The sequence below is a fragment of the Carassius gibelio genome, chromosome B17 (genome assembly GCF_023724105.1).
Source record: "Carassius gibelio isolate Cgi1373 ecotype wild population from Czech Republic chromosome B17, carGib1.2-hapl.c, whole genome shotgun sequence".
NCBI classification, from domain to species: domain Eukaryota; kingdom Metazoa; phylum Chordata; class Actinopteri; order Cypriniformes; family Cyprinidae; genus Carassius; species Carassius gibelio.
Genome location: NC_068412.1, coordinates 28,434,205 through 28,447,924, shown reverse-complemented (window position 1 = coordinate 28,447,924; position 13,720 = coordinate 28,434,205). Strand labels below are relative to the sequence as shown.

Below are 13,720 nucleotides of genomic sequence, written 5' to 3'. Positions count from 1 at the left end.
CGATCGATTGTGCTATCGATTTTCGAACGAAAAGTGACAGCCCTATGCGGATATGGAGTATGAACTAAAAAAAAACATTCGAGCGTTTGGAATACGTCTCCACAACCGCAGACATCTGGACTTGTAATAATAGAAGCTTCCATGGAACGACAGCCCATATGTAGTTAAGACATACTGTATATACATTTAAAAAGACTACAGTTTTCATTGTTAGGCAAGTTTATGTTAAGAATGTTAAGTTATAGAAAGGCATTGGATCTTTAATTCAAGTTGCTGTTTTCATATTTCTGTAATATTTTTCAGTCAGTATTAAATTATGGAAAGAACTGAGTTTCACTTTGTTTGTAGTTTTTTTCCCTTGTAGGTTTAATAGGTTTTCAAAGTAACTTGAAAGTAAAATAATTAGTAATCTGATTACTTTTTACTTGCAGTAATCAGTAATGTAATCAAATTACAATTTTAGAGCAGTAATTAGTAATTTGTAGTGGATTACTTTTTTTGGGTAACTTACCCACTGCATGATAGTACCACAGCATAAGTCTGATTAATTGCCTATTCGAGAGAGAAAGAGAGAGAGAAAGAGAAAGAGAGAAATGAAAGTTGCGTGTATTCACGTCTGCTCATTTATCTTTTTATTGTGAGTTTACTTAAAAACAGTGATTGTATCCTCTCGTCGCTGGAAAATATAATGTAGCAATTCAGCATTTAAACTGTATTTAATAAAAGTCGTGGGACAGCATTGACAAGTTTATTTTCTCCTGGATGTGTGAGCTGCGTGATTTCCGATATGTCTGTGTGTCAGTAAGCAGCTCATTAATACAGAATATAATATAAGGCTCTAATTCACACCAGAACACCAGTATATGAGCTAGACGATGAATGATGATGTGTTACGGCATAGTAGTGGTGTCCCAATCCTTAGGGGGATATTTTCTCCCCTACCCCTTGACATCCTACTGGGATTGGGCCTTAGCATAAAATGTTAGGTTCTTTGCCGTATCCCTTTAAAGGAATCTATCTTGATTACAAGCCTTCAGATCTATCCCGGACTGAGGTCCTATCAAGTCAATTGGGTATGTAGATTAGGCTTTAGGCCTTAAGGGGTAATGTCACGGACAGCCGTCTAAAATCCCAGGGGGAACTCCCATGGAAATGATAGAGTCGGTACTTCGTGTTTGCCATGATTCTGGCCTGCACTCCCCTCAGCATGGCTGCATTTACTGTTCCCCATAGCGACCCATAGAGGACGCAGTGTCTCGTTCCCTACTCAGGGAACCATGGTTACAGTCGTAACCTGAGACGTTACTAGTGTTCTAGAAACACTGATCTGTTGAATTTATTTGGATTATCAGTTCTTCTTAGCAGGCTGCACAAACACAACATTATTTCATGCGCACACACACATAATGTGCATGCACATAATTCTTTTTAAACTATAAATGAATTTTTAAAGCAACATACTTATCTGGCGTAAAACACAACAGATGATCATCAGCCACAGCAAATTCTGCTTTTGTCCAGACATAATTCCCAGAGACAAGCCTGATAGAGACACAAGTGTTTATTTGATTTTATTTTTTCTCATTGTTGAAAGAGTTTGATGTGTCCATATATGAATCTGTTTGAATATGAACCACAGCTCAGAGCCGCTGGACACTGACATACAGTTCTGAAAACGTCAAAAATCATGTTTATTTGGCATTTAACACAATTTCAGTTTCTGGTTATATTCAGGTCCGGTTTATCAAGTCAGTGCTGACATAGAACTATATAAAATAATATGTAAAAAAAAAAAAAAAAAATATATATATATATATATATATATATATCTAATTTTTTTATTTTTTATTTGATTTATAGTTATCTGACTTGATATAGATGCATACAATGTCAAGTTTTTATACTTTGTTAGTGTGTTTGTGCATATTTCTCCCATTTACATTTGCTTTGATATTTCATGGCGCACTTTATTTATATATTTGTATGAATGACTCAAGTGAATAAATGATTTTGGAGTCAGTCCGTCATGATTAATAGAAATGTATTTTATTGGGTCAATTAGAATCACATAAAATATGCTGAGAAATATAACAGATAATAATTAGCAACATAAAACAGATGCATTCACTGATTCTGACAGTGTGTGTGTGTGTGTGTTTCCTGTAACCAAATATGTTTCACATCCGTGTTTGTGGATTTTAGTGAGCTGCTTTATAAAATGACCATGCAAATGTCAGAATCCAAAGGCTTGTCGACATTCATCCTAATTTGAATATGTATTTATTATTTTATTTTTTACAAATAATTTTTTAAGTGTTGTTTGAGTCGCTCTGACACACACACACGAGCACATATGGATGATTATAATGCTCAACATATCAGATCATATCAGAGATTTGAAAGCACAATTCAATCCTTCTACAAGTAATGAGTTTTAGTAATGATCAACAGAAAATTGTCATTTGTTTTGAGTAACTTCAGTATAACTGACCCTTTTTAGAGTCATACTTTTTATGTACATACCTACTTCTAATCTAAGAGAAAGAAGTCTGAGAGAAAGAAAGCCTTCTGTCTTAAGTATGATAGATATTAATATTTTCTGCAGCATTAATGCTGGATTAAGTGATGGTTGATGTGGAGTCAGTGTTTTCTGGATCATCAGAGAACTGACCCGCGGCATCATTGTGAATGTGGTAGTAATACAGGAAGAGGAAGAACCCTGGAAAAAAAAGAGGATTTGAGATACTTTTTCAACTAATTTGAATACATATCAGATATGTTAAGTTATTTGCATAATTTTTAAACTGTGAACTGCAACCAGAAATAACCAAACTCCAATATCCCTTATAATACATAAAACAGAATAAACTAGAAATTTTAAACATTGATTTAAAATGTTTAATGAAATAATAATAAATAAAAAGGTTAGCTGAAATCTGTAGGACAAATAGAAGTGTTCTACTGAACCAGATGTAGTGATGCATGTAATAGTTTCTCACCCTGTAATGAGTTCAGCACAGTGAATATATAATATGAGGGAATGAGCATCGGTCCATAACTGAAGAACGCCACAGACCACGTCAGACCGAAGAGCAGGAACAAACTCAACACCATCATCAGCTGCTTTCTGAACGTCTTTCTCTTGTCTTCAGTCGATCTTATGATTCTGGACTGAATGATCTTAGTGACGATCATGATGAAGATTCCTGCCGTGAAGATGAAAACTAAAGCATAGTAGCCAATGTTCACTATGTAGTGAATATAAGGATTTGTAGTCCAGCACCTGTAATCAGAAAAAAAAATAGAATTGAGAAGACAATCAATAGAATAGACATTCGTAAATGTATGCATTTGTGACATCAAAACAACTTACATTTGTATGATTTTTCCAGATGTTGTGTTTAGAATCACTGCTTCATATCCTCCTACAGAAACAATAACTACGACTATTGGAGCCGGACACACTGAAAACACAAAGAGAGAAGGGAAAATTTAAAAAAAAATGAAAAAGACAAGTGAAAAATTTAAAAACTAAATCTAAACCAATTAAAAAAAAAATCTGATAGTATCTCAATGTGAACAGGTTCAGCTTTGAATCAGTGGAAAGGGTTTTCTCATGATTAGATCCTGACCGATTTTCACTTCAGTAATATCGGCCGATATATCGGTATCAGACTTTTTACTCCCTGATATCGGTATCAGCCCCCCAAAAACCATTATCGGTCAGGTTCTACTCAAAAATGTCTGTAATGGCCTCTCATAGGATTACTCCATCAACAAAATCATTGAGATCTTGTCTTGATTACAAGATGTTGTGTAGTAGTGCTGTTATGTCGTGTCACAAATCCATTTCACTTTCATGTCAGAATCAGTGTGAGTTTGGTTAACCAAGATGTAATTTATTGTTTAATGCACTTCATGTTGTTAGTAACAATGAATGGAATTGTTTATTTCTCTTAGTATATTTATATCAATATGGTAGATGTTTTCTATTTAAATCAATGTGATAAATGAGTTAGGTCAAAAGTAATCTAAAAGTAATCAAGTAGTCTGATAACATTACCTAAAATATGTAATGCAATGGATTACATTTCTAACTACAATTTTTCTAATTTTATCTGGAATCAGTAACGGACTACAGTTTGTAAGTAATATACCCAGCACTGACAGTAATATAATTCTGCCTCATCTTGTAAGAAGCCACATCGAATCACAAAATGAAGTTATTTGAGTTATATAAGTGAGTTTGGAGTAAAAATATGTTGTTAAATATATATTCTATTTAGGTTTCTAAATGCTGCTTATTACACTGCTATCAGCGAGAAGAGACAGAGAAAGCACAGCTGGTATCAGTGCATCAATACTCCAAACAAGAGTCAGAAATATCTATATTTTTGACAACACTAACTCATGTGCAATATATTTTCTTTTGGAAGTTACAATTGGACTAGATGATCTGAAACAGTTTGTCAAAATATGTCACTGTGACAGTACCCATGCAAAATGCACGCTACTGTACCTTATTTACCCTTAAAGGGTGCATACTAGTACTTAAATAGTACAGATTATAACCTTTTGAAAGAGTACTGCCCCAGTGACAGCTTTTGTACCATTTTGTTCTGAGAGTGTAACTCACCCCAGCCCAACACGGTGATCTTCCTCATGTAGTTTGTGATGGAGACGTTCTGTCTGATGAGCCATAAGTACATATGAAGAGCTTGAATGAAGAACCAGGTGAATGAGGCCAGCATGGAGTAATGCAGGAGCAGCGCTATGAAGACACACGCAGCGTTGTCTCCTGTGTTAGCGACGCTCTCGTTTGACAAAAACGAGGCATTCAGTAGAAACAAAGCCGCAAACATGTTCATCAGGATCTTTGTGGCCTGATTTGACTTGGCTTTCCTATTAAAACACAAAAATAACTGTTTTTATAACCTATGCAATTTTTTTTAAGTAAACAAGCCTAAAAATATTTGAAGATACTCTACCGAAACAGGAAGTGCATCAATAAAGCCATGAACAGAAAAAATATGGAGATGCCACAGCCGATAGAAGTGATAAAAGTCAATGACTGTAAATGCACCCCTGTTACATTTGTATCTGACTGAATCTAGGAAAACAACGAAACACAGATCAGCAGGAGTTTTAAAACGTTTGCTGTTTGTTAGCAAGAATCAAATCTTGTAAGCAAGTTTTAAATGCACATATTTGTCAATTTTTTCATCTTTTAAGTGGTCACTAACTTATAGACATGGACAAAAAGACAGATATTGATTTACTGGAGTTTTTCAAATGAAATCTCAATGATGAAAGTGTAAGTTCTTCTTCTCACCATCAGCACGGCAAAGAACGTCAGGTGTGAGCAGGTGCACTTTATGGTGTTTGATTGTTCGATTGTTTCTGTCTCACAGCCGAACGTCGTCCAGTTAAGTTCTCCTTCAAAGAAAAGAGCAAGGTGTAATTATATGAAATAAACTGGGTTTGTTGACAGGAACTTATTAATTCAGTCATAAATGAATTTACCGTTTCCATCCCAAGAAATGCAGGATGCCTTACTGACCTGCAAGAACATGTTTGATTTTTTATTTTCTTTTGACATCGTCTATTCATTATAACAAATTAGTTTTGCAACAAAACCTTAATTACCGGAACTTTCTGTTTAAAGAACATTTCAATATTGTCAGTAAGGTTGGTGATATTGGCCTTCATCGCTATTCCGTAAACCTCATTGTTCAAAACAGTCCGGTTTTTCGTTTGATTCTAAATGAGAAACCAAAAATAGAGCCATGTTTAATCAAATATAACGTCATGTGAACACAGTTGATCAAGAAACATTGACTAAAGGAACAGTTCACCCAAAAATGTCTCATATGCTGGTTTCTTTGTCACCAAAGCTGAGTCTTTTCCTAACACCATTTTACCTCATTTTGAGCAAAATGCTCAAACATCGAATTTGTGCACTTTTAATTGTGAGTACCTTGTTTATCATATTTATGAACCGTAGAACTGCAACAAATGCACATCCATTGTTTTCCTGTCGTGATTTATTCACAGCTTCCTTGGGAATCTTTACAGCCCATAGAAAGTTTGTATTTGGGATGCTTTGACAGTCAACAACCTGTAAACAAAAAAAAAATGTACATTGATTAATAAAGAATTCTAACTTAGACATGCTGTAATGTTTTTCAGTCCTTACGTTTATCATATTCTGATTTGATGAGTAGCACATGTCTTCAGTTGTTGTGTTCTCATCATGTATTTGGAGAAGACCGTTAGCATTCCCAATGACAATCTCTGCATTGCTTATATTTTTATTTTCCATTTCTTCCATTTCAGACTCCAGTTCGTCGATTGCGCCTCTGCAAAACATGTATTTAATCACTTGGTACTCTTTAGTCGAGTTACCTGAAGTCACAGGTTATTGCACACTTACGATGCTTCTAAGGGTTCAACAACTTCCAGATTTTCTAAGTACCCATTACCTGATTGACAGGTCCATGTAATAACTAAGTGAAAAACAGAAATGAATCAGTGAGTTTCAGTCATCACAGATAATAAATAATGCTTTCACACAGTCGTGTTAGCAGTATATTTCACATCTACCTGGAACTGCTGAGTTACTGCTGTTCCAGAAACACTCATCTGTCGAGTTTTCTGAACCTGCTGCACAAATAAAGACAACATTTAAGAGCATCTTGTAACAATGTTATAAAGCTCTATAACAGATTCCCACAACCATAATCTTTTTTTAATCATGTTATTTTTTGTTTGCATTTTAATTTGTTTTTTAATGTTCACCAACAAGATATTCATCTGCATATATTTAAATGTATCTATTTTATTTTATTTTTATTTGTTAAAGCAACATACTTATCTGGCACGTAGCACAACAGATGATCATCAGCCACAGCAAATTCTGCTTTTGTCCAAACATAATTCCCCAGAGACAGCGGCCTGATAGAGACACACATTATATCTTGTTTTCCACAGACTTTGGAAATAAATCTTAAATCCCAAATATTTTTCTTATTACCTTCTTTAGATAAAGTACACAGTCCAAGAGTTGAGAGAGTGTGATGCATCAACATATGAAACCGTTGGCTTATGAGCCGCTGAAAACCGATATACAGTTTATCTGAAAACATGCAAATCATGTTCATTTTGGACTCTACTGGGAATTTCATTATCTGGGTACAATCAGATCCAGTTCCTTATCTGTCATTCACTAGGAGTTATGTTGTGATGACATATGAGGGTTCACTTGGGAGCCCCAATCATCTCTGACTTTAAGAAAAAATGCCAATTAAATTAGTCTAGTGAATTTTGCATACCTGAGCCACGCCCCGTGCATACAGGTATAAATAGGCAACAGGTGCATCTAATCTTCAGATTTTTGCTTTGAAGCCCAATGAATGAATGTGTCGATCTCCACAAAGCCTTTCAACTTCCGGTTGGCATGATGGTGCAAAACAGCAGTGTTTCTGTCTGCAGCGATTCCCATGGGCACTTCAACTAAAAGAGCAGATTTACTAAAAGACTTTTTCAAGATGCAGTTCCATCCGTGTCCTCTTGGTTGTGGTTGTTACCTGTCTTCTGAAGTCGGACACGATCGTTGTCTTCAGTGTCTGGCCATCCAACATTCCTGGATGACTCATGTACCTGTTGTGGGCTTATTAGCATGGCTGTGATACTAAAATCAGATGATCTTAAAGGAACAGCTCAAGAAAAGGACAAAACCACAGCTGTTGTATCATCAGGTGGATGCTGCTCTCTGGTGGTGGTTAAGAAGAGATCCCCTCATTTGATTGAAAAGCACTTTGGGTGTAAAGCAATAAGCAATAAACAAAAAAGTGATACAAAAGCTGTCACTGGGGCGGTAACCTTTCAAACGGAACAATTTTGTATCTTTTTTACCCCTGGAAGGTGCATATTAGTACCAATAAATATTTACCATTAACTGTGTATATTGTTCCCTTCTGAAATGTTTTTCTGAGAGTGTGTAACTCCAACCCAACACGGAGATCTTACACTGGCCGGTAGAAATAAATGGTTCCCAGTTTCTTAGCTTTAAAATAACAGGGAACAGCACTTTTTCCTGAAATAGAGGGGAAGGAAAAGTCTATCCTTTGCATTGTAGAGAAGAAAATTAAAATTTCATAAACGATATACAAAGTTACTTTCAGATATTAACCAAATTTAGCCCATCAGACATGATAGAGTGTAATCGCATGGACCACTGATGAAACATTTAATATTTATTTATGCTTTAATATTCACTACTGTTTGTCATACAGCCACAGAACTGTGTCCTTCAAAGCATTTTATAAAGACAAACATTTATAAACACCATTTCTTAAAAACATGAACTCCTGTTGAAGACTCTCTTTTAATTGTGGTTCAGTCCTCCTTACTAAATACTCCCGCTCACTGATAAAAAAAAAAGCAGAAGTTGGAAAGTTGTAGAAAGAAATGGTTATTTGTGAATAATGTTTTCCTTTCTAGTATCCTTACAGTATATTATGTAAATGACAGAAATTTCTCTTCAGCCTAATGCACTACCAGAGAAAGAACAGAGATTGAGCACACCCCAAGAAGCCAAGCATCCCTTCACGTGTTTAATTTATTACAACAAAACGAAACGTATCTCTTCACTTCAAGCAAGCTTGTTACTCAACCCAGTTCTGACTCGCCAGTCAACGTTATTTAGTTCATAAATTATCATAATTAAAGAATTCATTTAATTTGCATTAGATTTACATAATACTCAACATTAATATAATCAAAGAGGGGATGGTGGTTTAACAGAGGAGATGCTTTTTGACATTTTTCTTTCCACGAAGGCGATGCCAATTTCAGGTGAAACTGCATTCTTCATTTGTCTTTTAGTTTTCTGAAAATTCAGCTTTGCATGACAGGAATAAATTACATTGTAAATACGTTTGTATAGAAACTTTTTTTTTTTAATTGTTATAATATTTGACTATTTTTTGAATGTATTTTTGGTCAAATAAATGCAGCCTTGAGCAGACAAGAAGTCTTTAAAAATCATCCAAACCAAGCTATATCTAGAGACCTTGAGGATGCGTGACTATTTTAATAGATGTACATTACATGCACATGATATTACATGTTTACTGACTAAAAAACAACTGTTGATTCTGAGTAAAGCACCCAGTATTAGAACTGAAGTTTCGTGCAATCTTTAAAACCTCGTACTTGTGAGTAAATGACCACGGCGTGTGGTCAGAGATGGGTTTTTTCGCGTGGATTCTGCCTGGACAAGATATAGCAGAGCTCTCCCTGTGTGGCTTGAGTTCTTCTCCTCCAAATCATCTCGCTGGAGACAGAGAAAAGCTCTGCGGTCGCTGAGACTCGCAGAAATGTTTACATGGATCAGTTTTTCAGTCTGATGTGGCAGGAGTGGAATCGTATCAGGAAATAGTTGGGAAAAGACTCTGTCCGTGGCATGTCTATTGAGCAACATGAGCTTTTTAATACGAGACAGGATTCGCTTTTAAATGCTGCTGAAGGCCTCGGTTAGGCTTCGAGAGCTAAATGGGAGTGATACGTACAGAATGAGCGCTGTTTGTTTATCTGCAGATGATTAATAGTCTGAATTATTACTAGGGCCAAACCACAAGTGGGTAATTACTGCCATACATACACGTCTCTTTTTTCTTTTGTCAAGAGCACAATGTGGTTGATAATACAATAGTAGCAATTACAAGTCAATGCTTAACCAAAAATACTCCATTTCTGACTTTTTACAGTTAAATATATAGGTTAAATCTACACTACATAACTGATTTGCTCTAAATTGAAAAAATAAGCACATTTTTTTACAAATAAAATACAAGTAGGCTAAATAAGTGAGTAGACCCTACATAAAAAAAATACATAAAATAAAATGGAAATCTTCCAAAATGTGTTTCTGCAATAAATCACAACCGTAAGCCTATTAATTATTAATATAATAAGTCTATCGTGATGCTGATTTCCCGGGAAAATGCATAAGCTGATTCTTCATTTGCATTTCTCCTTCGGCGTTTTTTGCATTTGGCAAACCTCATTTGCATTTCTAAGCAATTTCGGATAAGTGATGGAGGTCGAAAATTTGAATCAATTGCAATAAGCTCAAGTTACATAAATATTAAAATGCAACACTTCAGTAAAAGTTTATGCATGTGTTTAACTTTTATGTTCTTTGCATCTGGATTTATTTGCAACTGGAATTTAATTGTAGGACATGATCATTTAAACTGCTCAATTAGCATGCATTAACACAAAATAATTAAACTTTAACAGCGATATTATATTTGACATTTAAACCCTTCAAACCATTGTAGGTGATGTGTAAATGGTTGTTGATTTTCTATGGTAATTAAAATCTGCTTAACTAGTTTTAACTCCAGTTGATAACATGCATGCTTGTAAAGGTTGCATTTCTACTAGATGCACTTCTCAAACAGATTCGCTCCTGTCATACTTCGATCAGAGAGCCTCAGAGTGCATGGTATTTGAGGTTTTGCTGCAGTTGCACGTTGCATGAAAAGCTGATTTGCTACAAAATGTAAACAGCAGAGAACTTTGTGATTAAATGATAGTTGCCAGGACGGATGGATCGGTGTTTCCCTGAAGGGCCTGTTACGCCGCACAACCTCAAATGTGAATCTGTGGTCTGAAGGACGTCCAAGCAGCATCTCAGCGCTGCCAGACACTTCCAGATTTCTACAGATGATCATTAGAAGAGTCAGTTTAGGCCTCGGCATCACTACTTCTACTTAGTTCCCCTCCAAACACTGGAAACATTATTTCATTTTTAGAATACCTCATTTGACAGCCATAATAAGCTTTAAGATTTCAGTTTCAACAAGCTTGACGTTACAGTTTTCCTCCTGAAATATGTGCATGAATGATGTGAGAGTACATTTAAAAACAATGAAATGTCACGAATGTCATGCAACCTCGCATTATATTACAGGCATTTTTAGGAAAGCCTGCACACTATTGTTCAAAAGTTCTGGGGCTGTAAAATTTGTCTTGTTTTTTAAGACAAAATTAATACTTTTATTCATCAGGGATGCATTCATTTGATTAAAAGTGGCAGTGAAGACATATACAACTACAGAAGATTGATTTTTCACATAAATGCATAAATGCACAAATGCATTTACTGCATTTTTTGATCAAATAAATGACTATAAGATACTATAGTTATTAAAAAATAGCATATGCGTTAAACAAATGAACCTAAAAGTCATGCACATTTTTATTATCTCAATGCATGACAGATTTACAGCATCAGACATTTGTAAAATATGAATTAAATGCAACTGGACTTACTGAAGCAGTTTCATCCCATGCATCCACACTAAATCACTCTTATTAGTTAAATAGAAGTACAGCTTAATTAGAAGTGAAATCTGGTATGTCAGATGCATGTAACCGGTCTTGAACACGTGGAGAAACACGTAGAGCTCTGCTGTTTTTCGTCCCTCACAAACACGCTCCTCCTCAGACGTCCTTGAGATGATTTATTCCCCTGTAACTTGTGAAACTCTTTGGAGTGTCTGGTTTTCCTGCCGAGGTCTGCGTTCAGGGCAATGCTTGCGTGACTGCAGTGTGTTTGAATGAATGGAAGTGCACCACACAGGGGCATCTGGGAAGCCATCATTCATTTTTATATTACCCTAATGACGTGGAGCTCGTAACAGAGCTCGTTTAAATGAAAGACTGATTGGAGAGGAGCTTTATTGCTCTTGACTGAACGCAGCGCACAGATCACACATTCTGTGCTTTCCTTGAATTGCTGGTCTGTGTCTAAATGTAAGATTTATGTATTTATATTCCATTAAAAAAAATCCCATGCATTTGGATTACAATGTTTAAACATAAACAAGCTAATAAACTCTAAACCCTGAACACAATGTCACCTTACAGTATATGCATGACAGAATTACATTTTTGTTCATTTTAACATAATAATAATAATAAAAATAATAAATATTTGCATATTTTGTATGATATCATTATTTAAATAAATGTATTATTTTATCTATATATTTATGACCTAATTTTCTCTATACATTTTTTAAATTATATTTTACAATCTACTTTTTTTGTATTTTAGACCATTTTTAAATATTTTAAATGATTGTTTTTTATATAACTTATTATCTATATTCTATTTTAAATTATTATTTTTATATTTTCTCTGACCTTTAATTATTTATTTAAATTTTTTAATTTTAAAACTATTGAAACTTTTTAATATTTTAATCTATTTTTAATTTTAAACTTTTGAATGTTCCAACTTTTTATATAATTTAAAAAATTAATTTGACTACATTTTTGTCAGTCATACATAAATGAAACAGGTCTGAATTCTGTAATAGTACTAATAATCTATCCATCTATCTATCTATCTATCTATCTATCTATCTATCTATCTATCTATCTATCTATCTTATTGTTTCAGACATGCTTCGTGTCTTTAAACTTCAGTTTCATCAAAGTTTCATGCTCTGATTCTTTAACGTAAGATTCTCGACTCATCTATTGAACATCTATTGTGATTGAACACATGAACGCATCCCGTGTGAGTTCTGCTGCACTGAACACCAGCAGTGACCGGAGGTGCTTGAGGGTCAAAGGTCAGAGCTGAAGTAGCTGTGTCTGCTCTGTGAGCTAATCTAAGACAGAAGATGTCATCACATCTGTGATCTCCTGCTGCAGCGCTTCTCAACACGCACACTTAACCCTTAACACAACACAACAGTTCATTTCAACAGCTGCTTTCAGATTAGTTACACATAATAATGAATATGACTAATTTAAAATGCTTATATATTTTATTTAATCTGATTATATTTCTACTTATCTACATTATCTAGATTTCTTTCTATTATGCATTTTTTCTTTTTCTTTCTTCTTTTTTCTAGATTTTAAACTTTCTGATCTAATATATTTTAAATAATTGATATATTATTTTTTTTATATTTACTTATGCTTTTTATTTATTTTTTAATTATTGTTAAATTTTAAGTTTTTATGTTTTTTTTATTTTAAATGATTTTTTTCTATATATTTAATATTTTCAACTTTTTATGTGATCTAATGTATTTGAAACTATTTTTATAATTCATAATATCTATATTTAATTTAAAATTATTTGTAAATACTTTTTATGATCTAAGGTTTATTTTAAAAAAAGAATATTCTTATATTTTGTACTCATTTAAAATTATTATTTTCAGTTGTTCTATTATATAAATCTTTATTTTAATTTTAAAATGTTTTTATATTTTCTATGATCTAAATGTAAATGATCTCTCTTTTAAATAGCTGTTTAATATTTAAAATTATTAATATTTTATATTTTTTATATATTAATACCATTTTTGAGTATGTAAGGCCAAATCTGTTCCTAGTTTAACACTGTTGTACGTCTGTCCAAATGTGGTCATATATCCATCTCTCATTCATGCAGAACTCTCACACAATGCAGCACATCAACATCTTAAATAAATAACACCACGTCCGTCTCGTAGAACATATGCATTCATTTTACCTTTTTACATTCGCATGCTTTTATTCAGAGCTGCACGCGAGCCGCCGTTATAAAGGCCACCCACTTTTTCCTGCGAGCAAAAGAGATCGGGAGAGTTTAAGGACAATTCTTATTTGTCTTTTATGCTTGTCTTTCGGATGTGGTTGAATG

At 34.1% G+C, this 13,720-nt stretch overlaps 1 protein-coding gene across 1 annotated transcript; it reads right to left on the bottom strand.

The window, feature by feature from the left end:
* Positions 1–2,049: 2,049 nt before the first annotated feature.
* LOC127976515 (adhesion G-protein coupled receptor G2) lies at positions 2,050–10,224 on the bottom strand. Its single transcript, XM_052580974.1, has 13 exons — positions 6,871–10,224; positions 6,604–6,663; positions 6,434–6,506; positions 6,197–6,359; positions 5,978–6,118; positions 5,647–5,760; positions 5,524–5,560; positions 5,333–5,436; positions 4,989–5,110; positions 4,637–4,902; positions 3,374–3,464; positions 3,000–3,283; positions 2,050–2,719 (listed from the first exon to the last, which is right to left on the bottom strand). The coding sequence occupies exons 1-13, from the start codon at positions 6,932–6,934 to the stop codon at positions 2,619–2,621; spliced, it is 1,620 nt and encodes a 539-aa protein (XP_052436934.1). The 5' UTR covers positions 6,935–10,224; the 3' UTR covers positions 2,050–2,618.
* Positions 10,225–13,720: the final 3,496 nt, after the last annotated feature.

Coding starts and splice junctions, on each gene's coding strand:
- LOC127976515 (XM_052580974.1), bottom strand. CDS start 6,934: ATGTTTGGACAAAAGCAGAATTTGCTGTGGCTGATGATCATCTGTTGT. Junction 6,119..6,196: donor CAAATCAGAATATGATAAAC/GTAAGGACTGAA, acceptor TTTTGTTTACAG/GTTGTTGACTGTCAAAGCAT. Junction 5,437..5,523: donor CATTTCTTGGGATGGAAACG/GTAAATTCATTT, acceptor TTTTCTTTGAAG/GAGAACTTAACTGGACGACG.